The following is a 21,848-nucleotide window of genomic DNA, read 5'->3' on the forward strand; positions in this document are numbered from 1 at the left end:
GTTCATCTGCTACATAACCATGAGAGGTCTGGCAGAGGCCCGGCACAAAGTTCTGAGCAAAACCTCTGGAGTTTTCTGCACTCCTAAACTCTAAGGGAGCATGACAGAAACCAGAGAACCTCCCGGAGAAACCACAGGCATTTTTAGAGGAAACAAGGACGCTCCTGCCGTCCGTGGGGTTGGCACCCGGCCACATCTGCCAAGGCCGCGGCGGGGAGGGCGGCAGGGGCTGCGCCAAGGCCGCCGGGAGCCGCATCCCGCCCAGCCGGACTCCGGCCTCCACCCCCGGGGCTGGGTTTGGAAACTTCCTCATGGCCGCTCTGCTGCTGAAGCAAGATCGCGCACGCTTCCGAGGCCTGCGGGTCTCCTCACGTGGAGTCGGTGGGGCCTCGGACCCTCTGGCACGTGCCCCCTGCCCTCCTGCCTGCGGCCGAGGCTTGGACCCCTCTGGGGCACAGCCAGTTGAACACCCTGAGTCTGGCGGCCACCGGCCTCCACCCACTCTCAGCTTCTTCCTGCCCAGCCCCCCAGCGGGGCCTGTGTCACGGGCATCAGAGTGGTCCGGGGACCCCCACAGGGTCAACCCTGAACACCGTCTTTGGGCACGTGGAGATGGATGGGAGCTGTGAGCCATGTGACGGCACTGACATGTGGGGCTGGGGGGGGTCCAACCCCGCGAGCCCAGGGAGCCCACTGCTCCGGAGAGCAGCACGGTATCCTCCCGCGGGGGCCGGCTGTGGGGTGCCCATGGGGCAGGGGGTATCGGGGTGCCGAGAGTGCCCTAGTGTGGAGCCCATGGCGGGGGGTGCAGGGCGTGGGGTTTAAAGGAGCCCCTCGTCCTGCTGGGGGACCGTGGGCTCCGTGAGTGACCAGTTCCCCTGAGAAACCCGTCAGGAGCCCCCGTGAAGGGGAGCTAACGTGAGCGTGCTGATGGCCCTTTACCATCCACAGAGCTGAGGCTATTACCCCCTGGTTTTCAGCAAAAATAGATAACAAATGAAACAACAAGCCCTCAGGAATTCACGAGGAAGACCCGCCTGGTGTTGGGAGCACCCACGAAGGAACTTCTGTGAAAATAAGGTCAACACTGGCTCGCCAGGAGCCAAGGACCGGAGCAGCTCCAGCGAATGCCTGAGAGAACATTCTGGAGCCTTATGGGCCTGCAGGCCTGGGCTGGGGCTGTGTGGCCAGTGTTCAAGGACCCTGGAGATGTACACTACCAACATTAGCTCATTTCCCTTTCTTAATTCCTGTGGGATTCTGTTGTTTTGTTTATTTATTCTTTTAGAGAACCACTGCTGTATGAAACGGCAACTGAGGGACATTAATAGTGAAATAATTTAAATGTGATGTGAGCTAGCAGTATCTTAAGAATTATGAAAGAATGAATAAAATAAATTTCCTGATTAAAAACATCCAATTACTCTGAGTCGGGTTAATTTAGGTTAAAGGGTGGGGAAGCCGAGAAAAACTAGGTGCGTGCGGGTGACCGTCAGTTGAAGCCCTCTAGCCTGGCCAGCTGTCCCGGGGTCTGCACTCATGAGGCCCCCAGCACCCCCAGAGCAGGTTTAGGGTCTCGTGCATAGAAGCAGGGGCGCAGGGCTCCCGCCAGACGACCCACCCGCCTCGTCCTTCCCTCGCTCCATCCCGTGCACATCTGGAAGGCCAAATCGATTCTGCCGCTTTTCTATACAGCAACGACTGTTTCGCCTCCCAGTAGCTGCGACACGCTCTGTAGACCTCAGCTCGCGGAAGCCCTCCCACCGCGGGCTCACCACAGTGACCGCATCGTTCAGCAGCGACTCCCCAAAAACGATGATGAACAGGACCTCGTTGACGTGGACTTCCTCAAACACGGCCAGGACAGCCACGGGGTCCACGGCCGCAATCAGACTGCCAAACAGCAGGAAGTCCAGCAGCCCGCTCTGCAGCTCGCCTGGAAGACACACGGGCACGCTCGCAGGAGGCTCTGGGGACAGAGCCCGGGAGAGGGTGGCCGGCGGCCCCAGGCAGGCTCCAGCTGCACCCACCCCACGCTCGGCCATTCCCGGGATGGCCTCTTGGGGCCTCTGGGCTCAGGCTGCCCCCCTCCCGCCACTCCCCAAGCACCAGGGAGACTTCATCACCTCCAAATAGGATGGCCTGCCCCAGTCCCTCCGTCTCCAGGGGCCCAGGGTCCTTGTTGGCCTGGAGAGGGCTTTGGGCTTGTGGTTCCCAGGCCCCCATGCTCGAGGGATGGGGCACGTCCAGCCCAACCTCCTCTCCCCACAAGGGCCTGGGATCCGTCCCCATCAGCTGCGTCCCCACGCTGAGGGTCCCCTCCCCCTGCCAGGACGCCCTGGCCCCCAGGTGAGCTCTTGCAGGCCCATCCCTGTGGCGTGGAGCACAGCCCGTGGAGCCCCGGGGGTCCCTGCCCTCCAGCGCCCAGGCTGGCGCTTGGATCTGACATTGCACCGATGCCCTCATGAGTGGCTGTGTGGCCGCGAGTCACTTATGTGCTGTCAGGGGCAGGTGGGGGGTGAGGATGGTCTTGGGGGAATGAAGTCCCAGCCAGGACCAGACGAGGAGAGGCGGCCGAAGCCAGGACCAAAAGGGTGACAGTGGGGAGAGACATGGATGCCTTTGCGAGTGTTTGTGGGGAGGAGGGTACGTGCAGGGGCTGCGGGAGAAGGGGGAGGAACGCAGCCCGCGGCTGGCTCCCTGCTCAGTCGGGGTGCCCCTCATGGGGACTTTTCAGAGAAATGCTCTTTCATCTTGCACGACCCTTCGGAATCCATGCCATGCTTCCAGAGGATGAGCAGGCCCCATGGCACAGCCTGCCACATCCAGGCCCGGCCTCTGCCAGCCCATATCCATGCAGCTGCTGTCTCCTCCTGTCCCGGGGCCCCGGCAAGGGCACAGGGGTGGGGTGGGGGTGTGTGCAATCTCAGCACACACGCTGGGGGTTCAGCCGGAGGCTCAGTCAGCGGCAGCTCAGTGGAGGGTCTTCCCACTGGCCGCCCTTCCCAGCCCGAATGTACCCACTGGATCTCAGGGGCCCCTGGTGACAGTCACAGCCTGGGGGCCCTGGCAGGGGATACAGAGGCAGAAGGGAGGGGTGGGGGGCAGAGAAAACAGAGCAGGAGGGAGAGGCTGGAGAGCGCTGAGGCCGTGTGCCAGTGCCCTGCCTGCCTGGGGAGCTGCTGTGCTCCCTGAGATCCAGGACACGGGCCCCCAGGGGCCAGGGTTACAGCAGCAGGGACCAGAGCGCACCACGACAGGTCTTGGATCTGTGGCCACCCCCCGGCAGGTGAGAACAGGGAACTGGCCCTCTACCCAGCCCCCACCGATGGCTGCGAGGGACAAGGGGCTGTCTCTGCAGAGTGATCTGAAGCCAGGATGTCTCGGTGAGCTCAGCAGCCTCGTGTCCGCGCCCTGATGGCGTCCACATTCTGAAGTCGTGTCTCACATTGAAGATCAGCTCTCAGTGAGCCTGGCCACTCCGTGGTGGAAAGGGAGTCACTCATTTCACTCTTCTATCCCCACACCGTCATGAGTCCATGCGTCTGCTAGGGGCCAGTCCTCGCTCAGTTTCAAACGTCCACGGCTTCCAGATGTGCATGTGCTGTCAGATCACCGATCCACAAGGACCCACCACGCGCCCTTGCACGCTTTGCCAGTGGAAGCCCTGCACACCTGACCTTGGAACTGGCTGGCTCTGGGCAGGGGCACAACCCCAGGCCGTCTGCTGCCTGGACACGAGGCACCCTGGGGCTCGGAACTCCAGAGCTCTCCTGAGCAGCCGGCACTGACTCCTCCCACTGCAGGCCCTGCCATTTCCCCCACGCAGCAGCGGACCCAGGGGGACCCTCAGGACCCTCTGTCCACCCCAGGCAGAAAGTTCTGAGCTTGCTTTGCCCACCTGCGGGTGCTGGGATGGAATGGCAGGGGCAGCTGCCTCCCTGTGGCCCAGACTGCTTCCTGGCAGCACATTCAAGCATCCTCCCTGACCACGTGGTGACAGACCCATGGGCTCAAGGCCGCTGGCCGCAGGGACAACGCAGGCTGTGGGCGGGGCCTGGCTGAGGGCAGGGCAGGGCTATGGGCGGGGCAGGCTGTGGGTGGGGCCTGGCCATGGGAAGGGAAGGGTGGTGGGCGGGGCCTGGCTGTGGGCGGGGCCTGGCTGTGGGAGGGGCAGGGCTGTGGGCGGGGCCTGGCTGTGGGAGGGGCAGGGCTATGGGCAGGGCAGGCTGTGGGCGCTCTGCATCTCCTTCCTGCAAACACTCTGGGGGAATGTCCCTTTGAGGGACCTGGCGCAAGGCAGGGCAGTCCAGAGAGCACGACTGATGAGCAGGCGCGAGGAGTGGCAGAGCAGGCTCTGGGTCCAGGAGTCCATGCTCCAAACGGAAGCCTTTGGCATCGGCCACTGCGAGCCCGGCACAATTATGTGATGGTACTGGGGGACATCGGTCAAATTGCAGCTGCCCAGGCGCTGCTGTCTGAGCATCTGCAGACCCCTGAGCCTGGTGTGCCCACCTGGTGCACTGGCTGCCCAATCCCGGGGCCTCCCCCTGCTGGCCTGGGGGCAGTGACAGGCGGCTGGAGGGCTTCAGGCGTGCTGGGGACAAAGTCCCGAGGGACGAAAGCACCGGCTGAGGCGGTTATCCGATCAGGGACCTTTGCTCTCCTCTTCCCCAGTGAGCCTCCGTAGCAATGGAGATTTCAAGGTCTCTAATCCACCGGAGGCTCCTCCTTAACTCAGACGGAGAGTCGCCGACTTGGGTCTGGTTCTGCCGGTGGCCACGGCACTGGGCGGGGGGCCAGGCTGGAGGGCCCGTGAGCCGGCACCCGCCTCCTGCCCTCCGCAGGGCTCCCCGAGACCAGCGCTAACCTGCAGGCCATGACGCAAGCCGCCAGTGGGGCAGCCCCGAGGCATCCATGGGGCTGCAGGAGCAGGTCAGGCCATACCGCAGGCCACGCTGGCCGCGCTCCAGGTTCCTTCCCTCGGCGGGTGCGGAGGCAACCCCTTGGCAGGCTGGGTGCGGCAAGAGGCAAGCCAGGGCCCGACCAAGTGACCAAAAATGTGCAGGGAACACACCGACCGGGAGGTAGTTGCAGACGAGCAGATGAAATTGTGACAGGAGAAACACAAGCCACCCGGGCTGTCTCGCAGCGATGGGTGACAGTCATGGCCCAGGGCACGGACTCTGCTTGTGTGCATGCTGCTTGGCGCTTGGCTGCCAACCTTTGCCAAAGGGGTCTCCTCCTCCTTTTATCCTGGGATCTTGGGGGCTCTGCCTGATGACGGGTGCCAGGGAAAGCAGCCCCAGCTGGAGGGGGGGTGAGGACCCCCTTGCTGGAAACCTGGGAAGATTGTGGGAGGACGGCAGAGGGGCTCCCACTGGACCCCCAGCCCCGGCAGCTGGGCAGCAGCTATTGAAATGGGCCCACCTGTGGATGGTCCCAGCGCCCCCAAGGCGCCCCTCTGAGGCCCGTGCCGGGCACCCTGGCCTTCTGCCCCCAGCCTGGCAGCCACAGGGCCCCGGCGCTCACCCATCAGCCCGCTGAGGAAGACGCCGTAGAGGGACAGGCCCGTGGTGGCCGCGTTCCACACGGTGCCGATGACGGCGTACAGCAGGATGGTGCCCAGGTTGCCAAAGAAGAGGCGGTTGGGCATGAAGTAGCCGGCGTCCAGCACGATGGGCGGCAGCAGGTAGAAGAAGAAGACGGTCGGTGTGAGCGTGAAGGACGCGATGTGGTCAGCGGCCCAGACGATGCCGCCCAGCACCAGGCCCAGCACGATGAGCAGCGCGCTCTCGGGGACGATGCTGGTGACCCTGTGCGACAGGTGGAAGACTGCAGGGGAGGGGCGGGTTAGAGGGGCGGGGGACCCCCAGGTGGAGGGCTGTGGGGGGAGAGGCGGGGGACCCCCAGGTGGAGGGCTGTGGGGGGAGAGGCGGGGGACCCCCAGGTGGAGGGCTGTGGGGGGAGGGGCGGGGACCCCCAGGTGGAGGGCTGTGGGGGAGGGGCGGGGGAACCCCAGGTGGAGGGCTGTGGGGGAGGGGCGGGGGACCCCCAGGTGGAGGGCTGTGGGGGGGAGGGGCGGGGGACCCCCAGGTGGAGGACTGGGGGGAGGGGCGGGGGACCCCCAGGAGGAGGACTGTGAAGGAGGGGCGGGGACCCCCAGGTGGAGGGCTGTGGGGGAGGGGCGGGGGACCCCCAGGTGGAGGGCTGTGGGGGGAGGGGCGGGGGACCCCCAGGTGGAGGACTGTGGGGGGAGTGGCGGAGGACTCCCAGGTGGAGGACTGTGGGGGAGGGGTGGGGGACCCCCAGGTGGAGGACTGCTGGGAGAAGGCTTAGAGGGAGCAGAGACCCCAACAGGAGTAAAGCTGCCCAGTGGGGGGACTCCGGGGGGTACCAGGTCACCCCTTCCCTGGGCAGGCTCTCCTCCTGGGAGCAAGGCTGGGACCGGGTCCAGCCCCAGAAGGGCATCTGCAGAGCCCCTGTCCCTGGCTTGGTGTGTCAGCCCCCAGTAGATTTTCGGCAAGAACCAATTAATGGTGGGCAGGTTTCTTCTTGGAACTGAGCTATTCCTCTCCAGTGTGCACCAGGCAGACGGGTCAAGGGTGAGAGGGGAGAGGTGAATGGATGGCTGCGTTTGGGTTCTGCCACTGATGGGGCAGGGACCTCCCACAGTCCGCACGTTCAATCTAGAAAATGCTGGTGGCACCCTGTGCATCCCTGCATCCCTGTGTGTCCCTGTGCATCCCTGTGCATCCCTGCGTCCCTGAGTGTCCCTGTGTGTCCCTGTGTCCCTGTGCATCCCTGTGTGTTCCTGTGTGTCCGTGTGTGTCCCTGTGTGTGTCCCTGTGCATCCCTGCGTCCCTGTGTGTCCCTGTGCATCCCTGTGTCCCTGTGTGTCCCTGTGTGTCCCTGTGCATTGCTGTGTCCCTGTGAATCCCTGTGTGTCCCCGTGTCCCTGTGAATCCCTGTGTGTCCCTGTGTGTGTCCCTGTGCATCCCTGCATCCCTGTGTGTCCCTGTGCATCACTGTGTCCCTGTGAATCCCTGTGTGTCCCTGTGTGTCCCTGTGTGTCCCTGTGTGTCCCCGTGTCCCTGTGAATCCCTGTGTGTCCCTGTGTGTGTCCCTGTGCATCCCTGCGTCCCTGTGTGTCCCTGTGCATCCCTGTGTCCCTGTGAATCCCTGTGTGTCCCCGTGTCCCTGTGAATCCCTGTGTGTCCCTGTGTGTGTCCCTGTGCATCCCTGCATCCCTGTGTGTCCCTGTGCATCACTGTGTCCCTGTGAATCCCTGTGTGTCCCTGTGTGTCCCTGCGTGTCCCTGTGTGTCCCCGTGTCCCTGTGAATCCCTGTGTGTCCCTGTGTGTGTCCCTGTGCATCCCTGCGTCCCTGTGTGTCCCTGTGCATCCCTGTGTCCCTGTGAATCCCTGTGTGTCCCCGTGTCCCTGTGAATCCCTGTGTGTCCCTGTGTGTCCCTGTGTCCCTGTGCATCCCTGTGCATCCCTGTGTGTGTCCCTGTGCATCGCTGTGTCCCTGTGAATCCCTGTGTGTCCCCATGTCCCTGTGAATCCCTGTGTGTCCCTGTGTGTCCCTGTGTCCCTGTGCATCCCTGTGAATCCCTGTGTGTCCCTGTGCATCGCTGTGTCCCTGTGAATCCCTGTGTGTCCCTGTGTGTCCCTGTGTCCCTGTGCATCCCTGTGTCCCTGTGTGTCCCTGTGCATCACTGTGTCCCTGTGAATCCCTGTGTGTCCCCGTGTCCCTGTGAATCCCTGTGTGTCCCTGTGTGTCCCTGTGTCCCTGTGCATCCCTGTGTCCCTGTGTGTCCCTGTGCATCGCTGTGTCCCTGTGAATCCCTGTGTGTCCCTGTGTGTCCCTGTGTCCCTGTGCATCCCTGTGTGTCCCCGTGTCCCTGTGAATCCCTGTGTGTCCCTGTGTGTCCCTGTGTCCCTGTGCATCCCTGTGTCCCTGTGTGTCCCTGTGCATCACTGTGTCCCTGTGAATCCCTGTGTGTCCCCGTGTCCCTGTGAATCCCTGTGTGTCCCCGTGTCCCTGTGAATCCCTGTGTGTCCCTGTGTGTGTCCCTGTGAATCCCTGTGTGTCCCTGTGTGTCCCTGTGCATCACTGTGTCCCTGTGAATCCCTGTGTGTCCCCGTGTCCCTGTGAATCCCTGTGTGTCCCTGCGTGTCCCTGTGTGTCCCTGTGTGTCCCTGTGTGTCCCTGTGTCCCTGTGCATCCCTGTGCATCCCTGTGTGTGTCCCTGTGCATCGCTGTGTCCCTGTGAATCCCTGTGTGTCCCCATGTCCCTGTGCATCCCTGTGTGTTCCTGTGTGTCCGTGTGTGTCCCTGTGTGTCCCTGTGTGTCCCTGTGCATTGCTGTGTCCCTGTGAATCCCTGTGTGTCCCCGTGTCCCTGTGAATCCCTGTGCATCCCTGTGTGTGTCCCTGTGCATCGCTGTGTCCCTGTGAATCCCTGTGTGTCCCCATGTCCCTGTGCATCCCTGTGTGTTCCTGTGTGTCCGTGTGTGTCCCTGTGTGTCCCTGTGTGTCCCTGTGCATTGCTGTGTCCCTGTGAATCCCTGTGTGTCCCCGTGTCCCTGTGAATCCCTGTGTGTCCCTGTGTGTGTCCCTGTGCATCCCTGTGTGTGTCCCTGTGCATCACTGTGTCCCTGTGTGCCCCTGTGTGTCCCTGTGCATCGCTGTGTCCCTGTGAATCCCTGTGTGTCCCCGTGTCCCTGTGAATCCCTGTGTGTCCCTGTGTGTCCCTGCGTGTCCCTGTGTGTCCCTGTGTCCCTGTGCATCCCTGTGTGTCCCTGTTCACCCTGCCGCCCCACACGTTGCCACATCTGCCCGGGGACGCCCTCCTCCACTGTCTTCTGCTGCCCCCCATGCAGCCTTCACATTTGGAGGCCACCAGAGAATGAGCCCCTTCCCCTTCCCCAGGCTGGAGGAGGTGGGTGGAGAGAATGGGGCCAACAGGCAGCAAGGAAGACCATGGCACCTCCCTTTCCGAGGACCCCTGCCCCGGGCTCCGTACCCCCAGGCGGGTCTGGTCGTCTACCAGGAATGCCCACTCTGCCCCCCTGGGTGTGAGGGGCCGCCACGCAGCCCCCTCCTGGCCCGCACTCAGCTCCTTTCTCCTGTGCCCCCCAGAGGCTGCGTCCAGCCTCGCCCCCTCCTCCCACGCACCCCAGGTCTCCTGGAGGGGCCACCTTCTGACGCCCCAAGTGGGTGCTGCAGGGGGACGTCGGGGCTCCAGGCTCTCCCCAGGCCCTGCTGGTGCCCCCTCTGGCCCCTCGGCCCCAGCTGGTCAACCGCCAACCCCGCGGGGACCTCGGAGCGAAGGGGCCCCCAGGCGGCAGGGCTGAGACGGAGCCGCCGGGCGGTTTCTCCTGTGTCTTCAGACCCGAAAAGAAAAGGCGAGAAGAGTTCCTGAGTGAAGCCTGGTCTCAAACAGCGGGAACTGGCTAAAGCAAATACGGAATTGTCTTCTTCACTTGCTGAAGCGCTGTTATGTACGGTCTTGAAGTTCTGAAGAAAGCTCTCTCCCGAGTGCATGGGCGCTCGTCTAAGCACAGAGCAGCTCTCCTTAGAGCACCGGAGGGAGCCGGGAACAACCCACCGGAGGGAGCCGGGCCTCGGTGAGGACACGTCACTGGAACCGCCCTTGTCAGGGCCCCTCTGCCTGGGACGTGTTGCCCCCGCGCCCGCCCCCGCGCCTGCCGTTGCACAGACGCCCCTCTGTCCCTGGAGGAATCCGTGGACGCGGCCGAGGGACGGCCGGGCTGGGAGCTGGGGTCGGGGGGTCCAGCCCTGGCCTCACCCTCCTAACTGGGGCGCCTGGAGGCCCTTCCTGGGCCTTTTTCCTCACTGTGGTGACGGCGATTGTGCAGATTGTGGGACAGCTGATTACATTATACAGAGAAAGCCCTGGAGAGCCCTCAGAGCCAAAAATCTGTGTCCTACTTCCTTTTCCAATTCCCTCTTGATATTTTTTGAAATTTAAAATCCCTGTCAAGGCAGCCAACCCAGATAGACAATCAAGATCCTGGTTCATTACTTTGACCCAACATGAATGACATAAAGCCCCCCTGCCCTAACCTCATCCCTAAAAGACAAACCCTCGCCCCATCAGTAGCAGTCAATTAACTTCCTTTTTATGTCTATGAAAATCGTCCGCCATCCCTAGAACCCCGAAGCTTCTCCGCCCTTGCACGTGATCTGGCTTCCTTGGCTGTGGCAAAACCTTGGTGTCCCCAGTAAAATGCTGCAGTGCTGTCGTCTGCACACCGGCTCCGACTTGCCTTTCAGCGTCTGAGAAGGTTCCCACGCTCCACGCCGGTGCCACAACTATCCTCATCACTGTTGTTCTCCGCAGGGACACTCCTACAGGAATACTGGTTTCCCTCCTCTCCAAGTCAGAGATGCGGGCTGACAGGCGAAAATGTGGGGTTTACACTGTGCGTGGATCTTTGTGCGGCTGCCCCACGCCAGGCCGTGGCCTGTGTGGCCTCAACATTGCCCAGCACTGGCTGGGGCTCTGCCGGCTGCTTCCCCATCTGCTGTACCACAGAGACCCCTTGGTGATGTGGTCAAGGTGATTCTGAAGCAGCAGGTGTGGGAAGGGTTGGGTTTCCCCACTACAGGATGACAGAACGAGTCGATGCTTTCGGGATCTGAGGACCTGCTGGGGGGCCGCCCACCCCAACATGGCCCCCAGGATCTCCGGAGCCCCCTGAGCTGCCCCCAGGCTCGGCCACACAACTTGTCTCCAGATCAAGGTTCCATCCCCGTATCGGATGGGGGCACTGGCTGTGTCAGGGATCTCTAGGAAGCCCCATACGTGGTGCCATCCTGCAAGGCAGCAGGGGCTCCGGGCTTGTGGAGAAGCACCGGCCAGTGCTCAGGCCCCGGGAGCAAAGCGGTGATGCCACAGACCTGGGCACGGGTGGCCTCCAGGAGAGGGATTGCCTGGGACGAGGGGCTGCCCCAGGACTCAGAGGCCGGTTCCCTGGAGGTCCTTGGGGCCCTTGGCAGTGGCCAGCCCGCTCCAGTGTGCCGACAGGGAACTATCAGAAGGCTCAGCCTTCCTGGGGTGAAAAGCCTCCTGTTGCCCCAGACGTTGGGGTCTCCCAGCTGGGCAGAGCTGCTGGTGTGGGCAAAGGGCAGGGGTCCAGCGGTCCCGTCCCAGGCCCCGAGCTCTGCTCTCACGTGATGTGGGCCCCCAGGAGCCCCATCAAGATCCTCTGCAGTGCTGCGTTCCTAGAGCAGGTGCTCCCTGAGCTGACCATGGCAGGGGCAGCCCCAAAGCTCAGAGAAACATCTCCTCCCTGTGGCTCTCGCCCCTCGAGGGCCTCAGAGCATGGCCAGGCCTGGGTGGTGACTCTGGATGGGGTCTCGGAGCCCCTGGAGAGACGGCGTCTCTGCACCCTGAGCTGCCCAGACAGCCATGAGCCCAGAACCAGGCAGAAGGCCAGGACACCCAGACCCAGGTGCTGCTGGAGCCCGGATCTCAGTGGGGATAGACCCCTTCACAGCTCTGACCACTGCGGGAATTCACGTGATGTCCTCATGGTGCTGGGGGACCCTGCCCCCCACACTGGGCTTCCACAGGCTCCCCTCCACAGGAGACTTTACTGGTGTTGGAGGTAAATGGAATTTATCATTTCCTTTCCCTTCCCGGGGCTGCAGAAGCTGGGCTTGGTATCAGGTGCCCGTCATCCCCAGGCACGGGGTCTCAGCAGGTGCAGCGGCCCCCCACACACGTGAGTGCCCGGCTGCGGCACTGTCTTGCGTTTGTGGGGCATGGCCCCTTGTCTCGGGGATGGAAGCGATGCCTCACTTCCTCTCGTGCCCCCAGAGCTCCCAGCAAATCCCACGCACAGAGCCAAGGGTTGTCCGCGGGGCCGGCGGCTCCACTCACGCCACGCCCAGGGCTGCTTTCCCGGCAGGTGCGCGGCTGCCACCAGCGAGGACCTGTCCGGTCAGCTCTCCAGCATCGCGAGGCTGCCACACGCCAGCGGCTCGTCCAGGGCAGCTCTGGGAAGCCCTGGGGGCCACCTGGGGCCCCGTCTGAGGGCCCTGAGAGCACGGGGTCCGGCGGTCAGAGGCTGCCCCTCCCCAGAGTGTGTGGCCGGGCCACTGGCAGCTCAGACAGAGTCGGCAGCAGGGAAGGCCCCCCATGCTGGCTTCACGTGCGTTTTGCTCACACACTTCCAGCTGCTCAGCCCCGTCTCCGTGTGGCTCCCCGGGAGGCACCGTGTAGACAGTCCCCTGGTCCAGTTTGCTGGAGCTGCTGGAACATGATGGAGGGCTTGGCTTTTCCAGTGGGGAGGTTATCGGTTCACACGTTTACAGCTCCAAGGCCATGAAAATGTCCCAGTCAAGGCATCAGGAAGTAGAAACCTCCCCCGAGGACAGGCCGCCGGCACCTGGGCTCGTCTGTCACACCGGGAGGTGTGCGGCAGAGTCTGCTGGGCCTTCGCTCCCGGGCCTCGTTTCTTCCAGGTTCCGGCTGCAGTGGCTCTTGCAGTGTCCACGTGTCCCTGCTGGCTTCTCCGGGCCTTTTCTCTCCGAGCTCTCTGGGTGCTTCTCTGAATGTCATCTCCAGCTTCTCCAGGAGTTTTATCCTCTCATAAAAGGCTCTAGCAAAGGATTAAGACCCACCTCGAATGGGGTGGGTCACATCTCAATTGAAACAACCTCATCAAAGGCCCCACCCACAATAGGTCTGTACCCACAGGAATGGATTAAAAGAACGTGGCCTTTTCTGGGGTACAGACAGCTTCACACCAGCACAGCCCCACTGGGGGGCCACTGGTGACGGTTTGGACTTGCTGTCCGCTTGTGGGCCTGGCCTGGCCTGGGTCCTGTTTTGCTGTTTCTACCCAGAAACCAGCTGCCCTGTCTGCTTGGCCGGGACCCTCCCCAGCCCGGGACTGGTCTGATCCGCTCGGACTTTCCCATCTGCTCGTGACCACTTTCCAACTGCAATCTGCATTGCAACAAGCTAATTAAACCGAAGGCCTCATTGCTTTTAAGTGGCAATTTGCACGCGTTTCAGCAATTAGGTGCATAATGGGCCTTTCAGGTCCGGGAGCCGGGTTGGGCCCTGGGGGTCCAGCTCCCGCTGCTGCGGCGATTGTGGGGGTATCGGGCAGGGACTGGCCCTGTGTGTGTCCCCGTGCAGGAGCATCTGCCCAGCCCTGACCGCATGCTGAACGTGGGCTTAGTGTATCGGCACGAGCAAGGCCCCAACTGGCCGTCAGGCCAGGGCTGGCTCTGCCCGAGAGCTGGGCCCACAGGCAGACACCGCGTCCGCACGTCTGCACGTCTCTAGGTTGGGGAAAGTCATACCCGTGGCCCGGGGTACGAAGAGAAGGGAACGACGGATGTGTGTGCAGATGAACTGCAACCACTGCTCCCCAGGGAAGCTTGGTTTTCTGGAGAAAGGAGAGGGAGAGAGGGTGCTGGAGCGGGCAGCTATCAGGACGGCTCAGGGTGCGCCCCAGTGGTCGTCTCCCAGGCTCCCCCTCGCGACCGTCCCCGTTCCGCACAAACGTCTTATCACATTGCAGGAAGCCCAGCACCTTGACGACCGGCATCGGGGAAGCACAGGGAGGTCCACAAAGACCTGGGGCCGTGTGGAAAGATCTGACTTCCCTGCCAACCCCGAGGCGGTATGGACGCCACACCCACACACGTGCTGTGTGCCAGCCTCGCTGAGGACCTGGGCCCATGACAGGGGACGGCGCGGTGTTCTCCGGGCAAACGCTGTCCTCCGCGAGGGCGCCGGCGGCTGTGATCTGGGAAGCTGCCTGCACTGACATCCCAAGCCCCCAAGCCTGCTGCGTCGTCGGGGGGAGTCCACGCCTTCGAGCTGCAAACGCAGAGACACCTGAGGTCTTGGGGAAACCGAGGAGAGCAGAACTGGGAGCTCCCAGCTCACTATACGTAAAGGCAGAGAATCATCTGGAAGCTGTGCCCATGTGCTGCACTGAGGATGGGTTGAGCCCAAACGCAGGCAAACCTTTGCAGAAGCCACTTGGTGGTGTAAACTTCAATCTGACGGATAGGTGAGGGGCCCACGAGTGCCAAGATGGTGACAGCTCCTGCAGCGGCCTCAGAAGCAGAGACGGGCAGAGGGGGCAGGACCAGTGGGGGAGCGTGGGGAGCCGGGTCCCGGAGCCCCTTCCCGACAGCAGAGTGTCAGCAGAGTGACGTCCCAGCCCGCAAGGCTCGCCAACAAGTGCTGGGGTTACAGCCAATTAAGCACAAAATGGCACAGCTCCTTATGGTAACAACAGGGCAACAAATGCTTTTAGTTCTAATTACAAACCTTCCTAACCGATGCTAAAGGTCGGCAATCGCCAGCTGACCAGCAACCCCGGAGTGGGCATCAGAAAGAGCTGGACTCAGGGCTGCTTCAGACAAAGCGGGTGCCTCAGGGTGAGGGGCTTCACATGCTGTGTCACCCCCTCTCGGAACCCACAGGGGGCCTGGGAGAGCCCCTGGGGTCAGGCCCAGAGCCTGCCACAACCCCACCCCCAGCGTTTCACGGCAGGTGCAGATTCAGCTGAGTCCATGTAAACGCACCAGCACAGTGGCTCCCTTGGTTTTACTTTAACAGAGCAAACCTGGGGGAATTAAACCTGTTTAACAGAAAGAGCTCTACGGTGCCATGAAAGCCTTTCAAGAGAGAAGAATGGGAAGAACTTGAGAATACACGGGGGCCTCATCCTTTGTGGGATGGGAGGGTCAGGGTGGGACCTGAAATGTCATGCACACTGTCACACACAGAGGTACATGCACTCACACACGACACACCCAGAGCTGCACACACACACACGCTCCCACACACAGGGGAACGTGCACTCACACATGACACACCCAGAGCTGCACACACACACACGCTCCCACACACAGGGGTACGTGCACTCACACACAACACACCCAGAGCTGTGCACACACACACACACACACACATGCTTTCACACACAGGGGTATGTGCACTCACACACAACACACCCAGAGCTGCACACACACACACACACACATGCTTTCACACACAGGGGTACGTGCACTCACACACGACACACCCAGAGCTACACACACACACATACATGCTCTCACACACAGGGGTACGTGCACTCACACACGACACACCCAGAGCTACACACACACACATACATGCTCTCACACACAGGGGAACGTGCACTCACACATGACATACCCAGAGCTGCACACACACACACGCCCCCACACACAGGGGTACGTGCACTCACACATGACACACCCAGAGCTGTGCACACACACACACACACACACACACACAAACACACACACACATGCTTTCACACACAGGGGTATGTGCACTCACACACAACACACCCAGAGCTGCGCGCGCACACACACACACATGCTTTCACATACAGGGGTACGTGCACTCACACACGACACACCCAGAGCTACACACACACACATACATGCTCTCACACACAGGGGTACATGCACTCACACATGACACACCCAGAGCTGCACACACACACACGCCCCCACACACAGGGGTACGTGCACTCACACACAACACACCCAGAGCTGCACACACACACACATGCTCCCACACACAGGGGTACGTGCACTCACACATGACACACCCAGAGCTGCACACACACACACACACTCCCACACACAGGGGTACGTGCACTCACACACGACACACCCAGAGCTACACACACACACATACATGCTCTCACACACAGGGGTACATGCACTCACACATGACACACCCAGAGCTGCACACACACACACACGCCCCCACACACAGGGGTACGTGCACTCACACACAACACACCCAGAGCTGCACACACACACACACATGCTTTCACACACAGGGGTACGTGCACTCACACAGAGGTGCACACACACTCTCAGACACGGGTACGTGTACTCCCACAGAGGTGCACACACATATGCACACACGTGCTGTCACACACACAGGTACATTCACTCCAGACACACCCAGAGGTGCACACACTCACACACTCACACACGCACACCGGACGTCCAGTGCTGATTCTCCGGAGTGCTCTAGTGCTCTCCTTGGCTGTGGAGGACGTGTGGCCCCTGCAGTATTTTTCTGGGAGTGGTGTCGGGTTCACGCTCACCACCCAGAATGTGCCCACATGGCACAGCTCCCAGGCCGCGAGGGGCAGCCCCTCACCCGCCCTCAGTGTGCCGGCCTCACAGTGGAGCTGGCTCGGCGACGTGCGGGGAACTGTAGCTGTTGAGCGGCCGCCGGCCGGGCAGAAGCAGAGGCGTCCACCGCGCCCTCCGTCAGCCTAGGGACGCTCACCGGCCTGCCCCACACCTCCTGCCCACTGGGGTGTTCCAGCTGAGCGCACCAAAGCCGACAGGGTTAACTGACCGCGTGGCCGAGGCCCTGCCCTCCTGCCCAGGACAGGCCATATGGAAGCTGCACTCCCCGAGTAAGCCGGGTGGCTGGGCCTGGGGCGGCCGCATCCTGCCCACCGTGCGGAGGGAACGGGCTCAAATTTCGCCGGCATCAGGCGACCCGGCCCTCCCAGGCTGGCCCGTCTGCCCACCAGCCGGAGCACAGCTAGAACGTTTTGTGAAAAGCACCAAGCAAACTGTCAGTTTAAGGTGAAAAGTGACCGGCGCTGGCAGCTCCCCAGGGAAGCGGCGGGCTCTGCGCCCTGAGCCACGCGAGCACAGGAGGAGGGGGAACGGGGGCAGGAGCCCTGGGCCCCCGGCCGCCCGCCGGGCCTCTGGGGGTCACCGTGGCCTTCTGTCCCCACTCTCTCCCCCAGGCCCCTCAGTCGCTAACAACTGACCAAACAGGCCCAGGAAACCCTCGGGGCAGCGTGCAAAGCCGGTGCCCCGACTTCCGAAGCACTGTCACCACTCAGGTGATCGCATTCTTTGGAAACTGCAGCTGCTACCGTTTCAAGTTATTTTCTCAACCTCGTTACCTGTCACCTGCCCATCGCGTCGTCCGCCCCACAGGCCCCATCGAGCGGCCTGAGAGCTGCACTGCTCCCCTGTGGCCTCCGGGGTCAGGTTAGGAAACCCGGGCGAGAGGAAACTCAAGGCCCGGCTGCCCCAGGCCTCGTGAGGAGCCGTGATCCACGGAAGCCCGGGAAGATGGCAGGACAGGGTTTCTGATTCAGCTGCAGCCACTGGTTTGGGATGGAGGGTTCCAGAATGAGGGCACGTTTGCTGAGAATAGGCCCCAGCCCCGGACGCCAAGCCCTCTGCCCTGCACGAGGCCCACGGGGAGTGAGCAGCATGCCCCTGGCAGCAGAAGGTGGGTGAGCGATGACTCAGACCCAGCCCCCCGGGGAGCACCGGAGCCCACACCACGGCTGCCTGCTCTCCAAGCACCCCCTGCCCCTCCACCCTCCTCTGTCCTACTCCTAACGTACACCACATACAAAGGATTACGACGTTTAAGGTTTGCTTTCTATGATTTCATGATTTGATCTCTAATTAAAAATTAGAAGGGTTTGTGACAATTAAAGAAACCCCCAACAACTGTGGACACAACATATAAAACGGCAACTGCAGGCCCAAGCAGGTGGGAGCCAGGGGTCTGCACCGGAGCAGGGGCCGTGCTGCGTGGGCTCCTGGGTTCTGGGCTCCTTTTCCTGAGGGCAGACCCCAGCTGGGTCATGCAGAGCAGCTAAAACTCAGGCAAAACCATGGTCTTTGTGGCTTGAAAAACCAAGAACACACTCACATGACCACAGCAGCTGGAAAGGGAGGGAGGAAATTCCAGGAAGGAAAGAGCCAGAGGGGAGACCGAAATCTGTGTATAGACTCTTCCAAAATCTCTGGCTGACCCCTGACCTCTACATGAGTGGGGCTCAAGCTGGTAACAGAAACGAAAGGAATGGCGTAGAGGTCCAACGGCCCCCGTGGTGGAGCAGTTCTCAGCCTGTCCTGCTGCTGACCGCGTGGGGACGTGCACTTCAGCAGCTCAAGCTCCAGAGGAACAACGTGGGGTGCAGGCACCAGTGTCCCGGGCACAACCCAAAATTACTAGACACACAAGAAACGGGACAGTGGGACCATGACAAGTCGTGGATTTTGGAATCATAGATCCTGGAGCAGCCGTGTTAACTCAGCTCCCGGGTATAAAGGAAAACTCGCCGAACGACCGTGGCTCTCAGACCCCCTCCCAGCTGGCAGAGAGGGGCCCCACCTTTCCCCCCCGCCCAGAGCAGTGCCCGAGGGGGGCTTCTGGGGCCCTCCCACTGCAAGCTCGCCCCACTTCCCGAGGGCTGGGTGAAGGGACCAACACGTGTCTGCACCTGGAACAGGTGGGGAGAAGCTGAGAGTCGTGTGCAGGTAGTGAGGGTGGAGGAGGGTCTCACAGCCAAGGTCAGAAGTGAGTGGGGGCAGGAGGGCCGTGTCCCCCGCGGAGGAGAGCGGCTGACGGTGTCGATTTGACGGGTGCTCAGGGGCCGTGCTGGCCGCCCTCAGGCCTGCCTTGACCGACGGACACATCGCGCCTCAGCACCCAGCAGTGAGCGCAGCCGCACAGGGCACAGAGACGTTCACACGGACACGCGGGTCCCGGGCGATGCCGGGGAAACATTGTGGGGCCGCAGAACGGTGAGGGCACGCTGGCCCTGGTGCAGAACAGGGGAACCAAAGCCTCGAAGCCCTGGGCTGAACAGACCAGAAAAGGCTTCCTGTGGAGTTTTCAGTTTCAAGAACATGAAACGTTAATCGTGTGGTAGGAGAAGGGGCGTCCCCACCCGACAGCGAGGCCTGGGCCGTGCGTCCCTCCGACAGCAAGGCCAGGGCAGGGTGCCCCCGTCCAATAACGAGGCCTGGACTGTGCATCCATCTGCCAGCGAGGCCTGGGCCGTGTGTCCGTCTGACAGCGAGGCCAGGGCAGGGCGCCCCATCCACTGGCCACAAGCCTGCTGAGCAGAGGCAGGTGACGCTGCACCCAGGGCGGGCCGAGGGTGGGGCACCCCGTAAACTGTGACGAGGCTTTGCGAACAGCCTCCTTCTAAAGGAGCGGTTAAGAGCTCCACCTCTACGCCTTCGTGTTTTCTCTGAGGACATCTGTGCAGACAGCGCTGGGGCTGTGTCCCGAGGCTGTGTGGCGGAGCCGGGGCTGCTCACGGAGCCGCTGGTGTCCCTGCCACGCACCTCTGCCCGCGCCAGCCGGAGGGAGCAGCTGTGGCCGTCGAGCTTCACACGTGCAGCCAGAGGACAAAGGGCTCCGCCACGGAAAGTCCCGTGGAACGGGCCGGGAGGCGCCTCCGCAGGGCATGTCGGGGAGGGCACGAGCCCCTGAGGCTGGCGGCACGTGGGGGGCTCCTTTGGGGGCCCCGGCTCAGACCTGCCCTGGGCGGCCCTGGGCTCCGCTCCCCCCAGCCAGGGCCGCCCACAGCAGCACCGCCGGCCCGAGGCCCAGCTCGCCCGCGACAACGACAGCGTCTCACGGGGGCGACGCACTTTGAACGAAGTTGCAGGGAGAGGAGAGGACGGAGCGGGGGCTGGAAGCCGGCCCCCCTGAGCGCCTGGGTCCGCGACTGAAGTGAAGACGAGCCTCGGCCTTTCTGGACTGTGCAAAAGGCAGGGGTGGATTAAAAGCTCCACTCGCGTCGGCTCCAACCCAAAACCCAACCAAAGGGAAGGGCTGTGGGCATAACAGCCAGAGACCGAACCACACAGCTGCACAGAACACACAGAAAGCAACGCAGGGGAGCCGGGGGCTGCAGGGAGGAGAGAGCCCCCGCGACCCCCCGACACAGGGGCAGGCCACACCCTCGAGGAGAAGCTCGTTCAGAGATTAGAAACCTCTCGGAAGTGAACAGTGCGAGAGCCCAACTGAGTTACTTTTTCAGAAGGTAGAGGAAAAAGACAAAGAAATGGAGCATAAGAGAGGAAACGTAAGAGAAGCAGAGGAATACTCAGGAGGCCCAAGAGCCAAACCACAGGATTTTCAGAGAGAGGTTAGAGAACATGGAGGGAGGACACGGACCAAGTCACAGAAATTCCTGAAACAGAGACGTGCGTGTCCAGGTGAAACGGAAGAATCAGAGCTGCTCCAAAGCAGTTCATTGTGGAAAGAGAAGATCCCACAGGGAGGGAGAGAGGGGGAGAGGGGGAGAGATGCTTCCCTGAGATCGCCTGTGAGGGGCTGGGGGCAGGTGGGCGGGCGAGCGAGTGGGCAGGGGCTCAGCCCCAGCGTTGTCGGCAGAGCTGGGCCGTGGCCACCCCTGGGCAGCAGGGACCCTGGGAGGAGGCGGGCAGGGCAGATGCAGCCCAGGGGCCACAGAGCTGGGACTGTGACCCCGCTTCTGTGAGCTGATGTGACCTGCTGCCCAGCCTCGTGCAGCAAGGGGGCCGGGGGAGAGCGGGGACCCAGGGGAGAGCTGGGCTGGGGGAGAGCTGGACCCAGGGGAGGGTGAGGACCCAGGGGAGAGCTGGGCTGGGGGAGAGCTGGACCCGGGGGAGAGCGGGGACCCAGGGGAGAGCGGGGACCAGGGAAGAGCGGGACGGGGGGATAGCGGGGACCCAGGGGAGAGCGGGGACCCAGGGGACAGTGAGCCAGGGCCTCACCCGCAGCCCCGCAGCTATCCTGGGCCCACCTGCTCCTCCAGGGCCTCCGTGGCTCCCCCGACAGGATTGTGTCCACCCTCAGCCTGGCCCCCAGCCCCCCTGGCTGGAGCCTTCCTCATCGTGCCAGGTCCCCCCCACCCTCGTAAGCTCACCACACCCCCTCCCACCCTGTTGCTGAAAGGTTTTGTGGGTGACCCAGGTACCCTAAAATCCCCAGGCCTGACAGCACAGCCAAGCGTCAGGGATGGCACTCAGGTTCCAGGGCCCCGCTGGGCATGGAGGGGCAGGGGCTGAGGTACAGTGGGGTCCCTGTGGGGGCTGGGGGTGTGGCAGACCCAGCCCGGACCTGGAACTACAGCCCCCCCCCCCCACCGTCTGCTCAAGGCCCCGCACTGCAGGGCCCCGGGGCGGTGCTCAGGGAGGGCTGGTCGGGCCATGGGGAGGCAGGACCCAGGGTGAGCAGGCAGGGGCCCGGCCTCTCCCCTCAGGTGCCACAGCACTGACACCGGGGAGAGTTTGCCACTTTAAAAACAAATAATGTTCCATTTTTTGCTGGAAAATAACCAGAGGTTTCACCCCCAGCAGAACAGAGAAAGAAAGGGCAGAACGGGAACAAGATGCCTGCAAATTTCTACGAGCAGCGAAGGGTTCTGCTGACAGGCAGTGGGGTGCAGGAAAGCCTGAACCCAGGAAGGCCGAAGCGGGTTGTGCCACGGGAACCTGAGGCCTCCCGGTGCAGGGCCGGGGGCTGGGGGGCCAGAGGCCGAGAGACAGTGTGTGTGCAAGTGGAGGAGTGTGCATGCATGCCAGCATGTGGTGTGCAAATGTGTGCACGTGCGTGTACTCACATGTGGGTGTGCACACGTGAGCACAAGTGTTTGCACACGTGAGGGTGTGAAGTGTTACCTGTGTGCACATGAGTGTGTGAGTGTAGATGGGTGCAAGTGGGTGTGAGTGTGGAGGGGCAGAGGGAAGTGCCATCTCGAGAAACCAGGCGGCTGGTGGATCCAGCAAACCAAAACCAGGGGCGTTTCCAGAACCTGCCGCTCTGGCGGTGGCTAAAGCGGGGCTGAGGGCGTGAGCGTGCGGCCTCGCTAGTTTCCTTCCGCCCTGGGGTTCTGCTCCTGTCGTATTTTCCTGGATGGGTGGAGAACCTGAGATTCGGTTCATGCATGTTTTTGGGTGGGGAGAGAACTTGTCTCCCGAGGGGGAGAAAGGGGCCACCCAAAGCGCCACAGGCTCGGGCCTCGC

The 21,848-nt window shown here is 62.4% G+C and overlaps 1 protein-coding gene across 3 annotated transcripts in view; it reads right to left on the reverse strand.

The window, feature by feature from the left end:
- SLC9A3 (solute carrier family 9 member A3) overlaps positions 1 to 21,848 on the reverse strand; it is a 55,216-nt gene that overhangs the window by 20,761 nt on the left and 12,607 nt on the right. For all 3 annotated transcript variants that reach the window (XR_005210919.1, XM_037798985.1, XM_037798986.1), the window contains exons 2-3: positions 5,533 to 5,835; positions 1,776 to 1,936 (exon numbers count right to left, since the gene is read on the reverse strand). Coding sequence is in view for 2 of the 3 variants with exons in the window: in XM_037798985.1 (XP_037654913.1) it covers positions 1,776 to 1,936; positions 5,533 to 5,835 (464 nt within the window). In the remaining variant the exon portion in view is untranslated. The remainder of the gene's footprint in view (positions 1 to 1,775; positions 1,937 to 5,532; positions 5,836 to 21,848) is intronic.

The sequence above is a fragment of the Choloepus didactylus genome, chromosome 11 (assembly GCF_015220235.1).
Source record: "Choloepus didactylus isolate mChoDid1 chromosome 11, mChoDid1.pri, whole genome shotgun sequence".
NCBI lineage: Eukaryota > Metazoa > Chordata > Mammalia > Pilosa > Megalonychidae > Choloepus > Choloepus didactylus.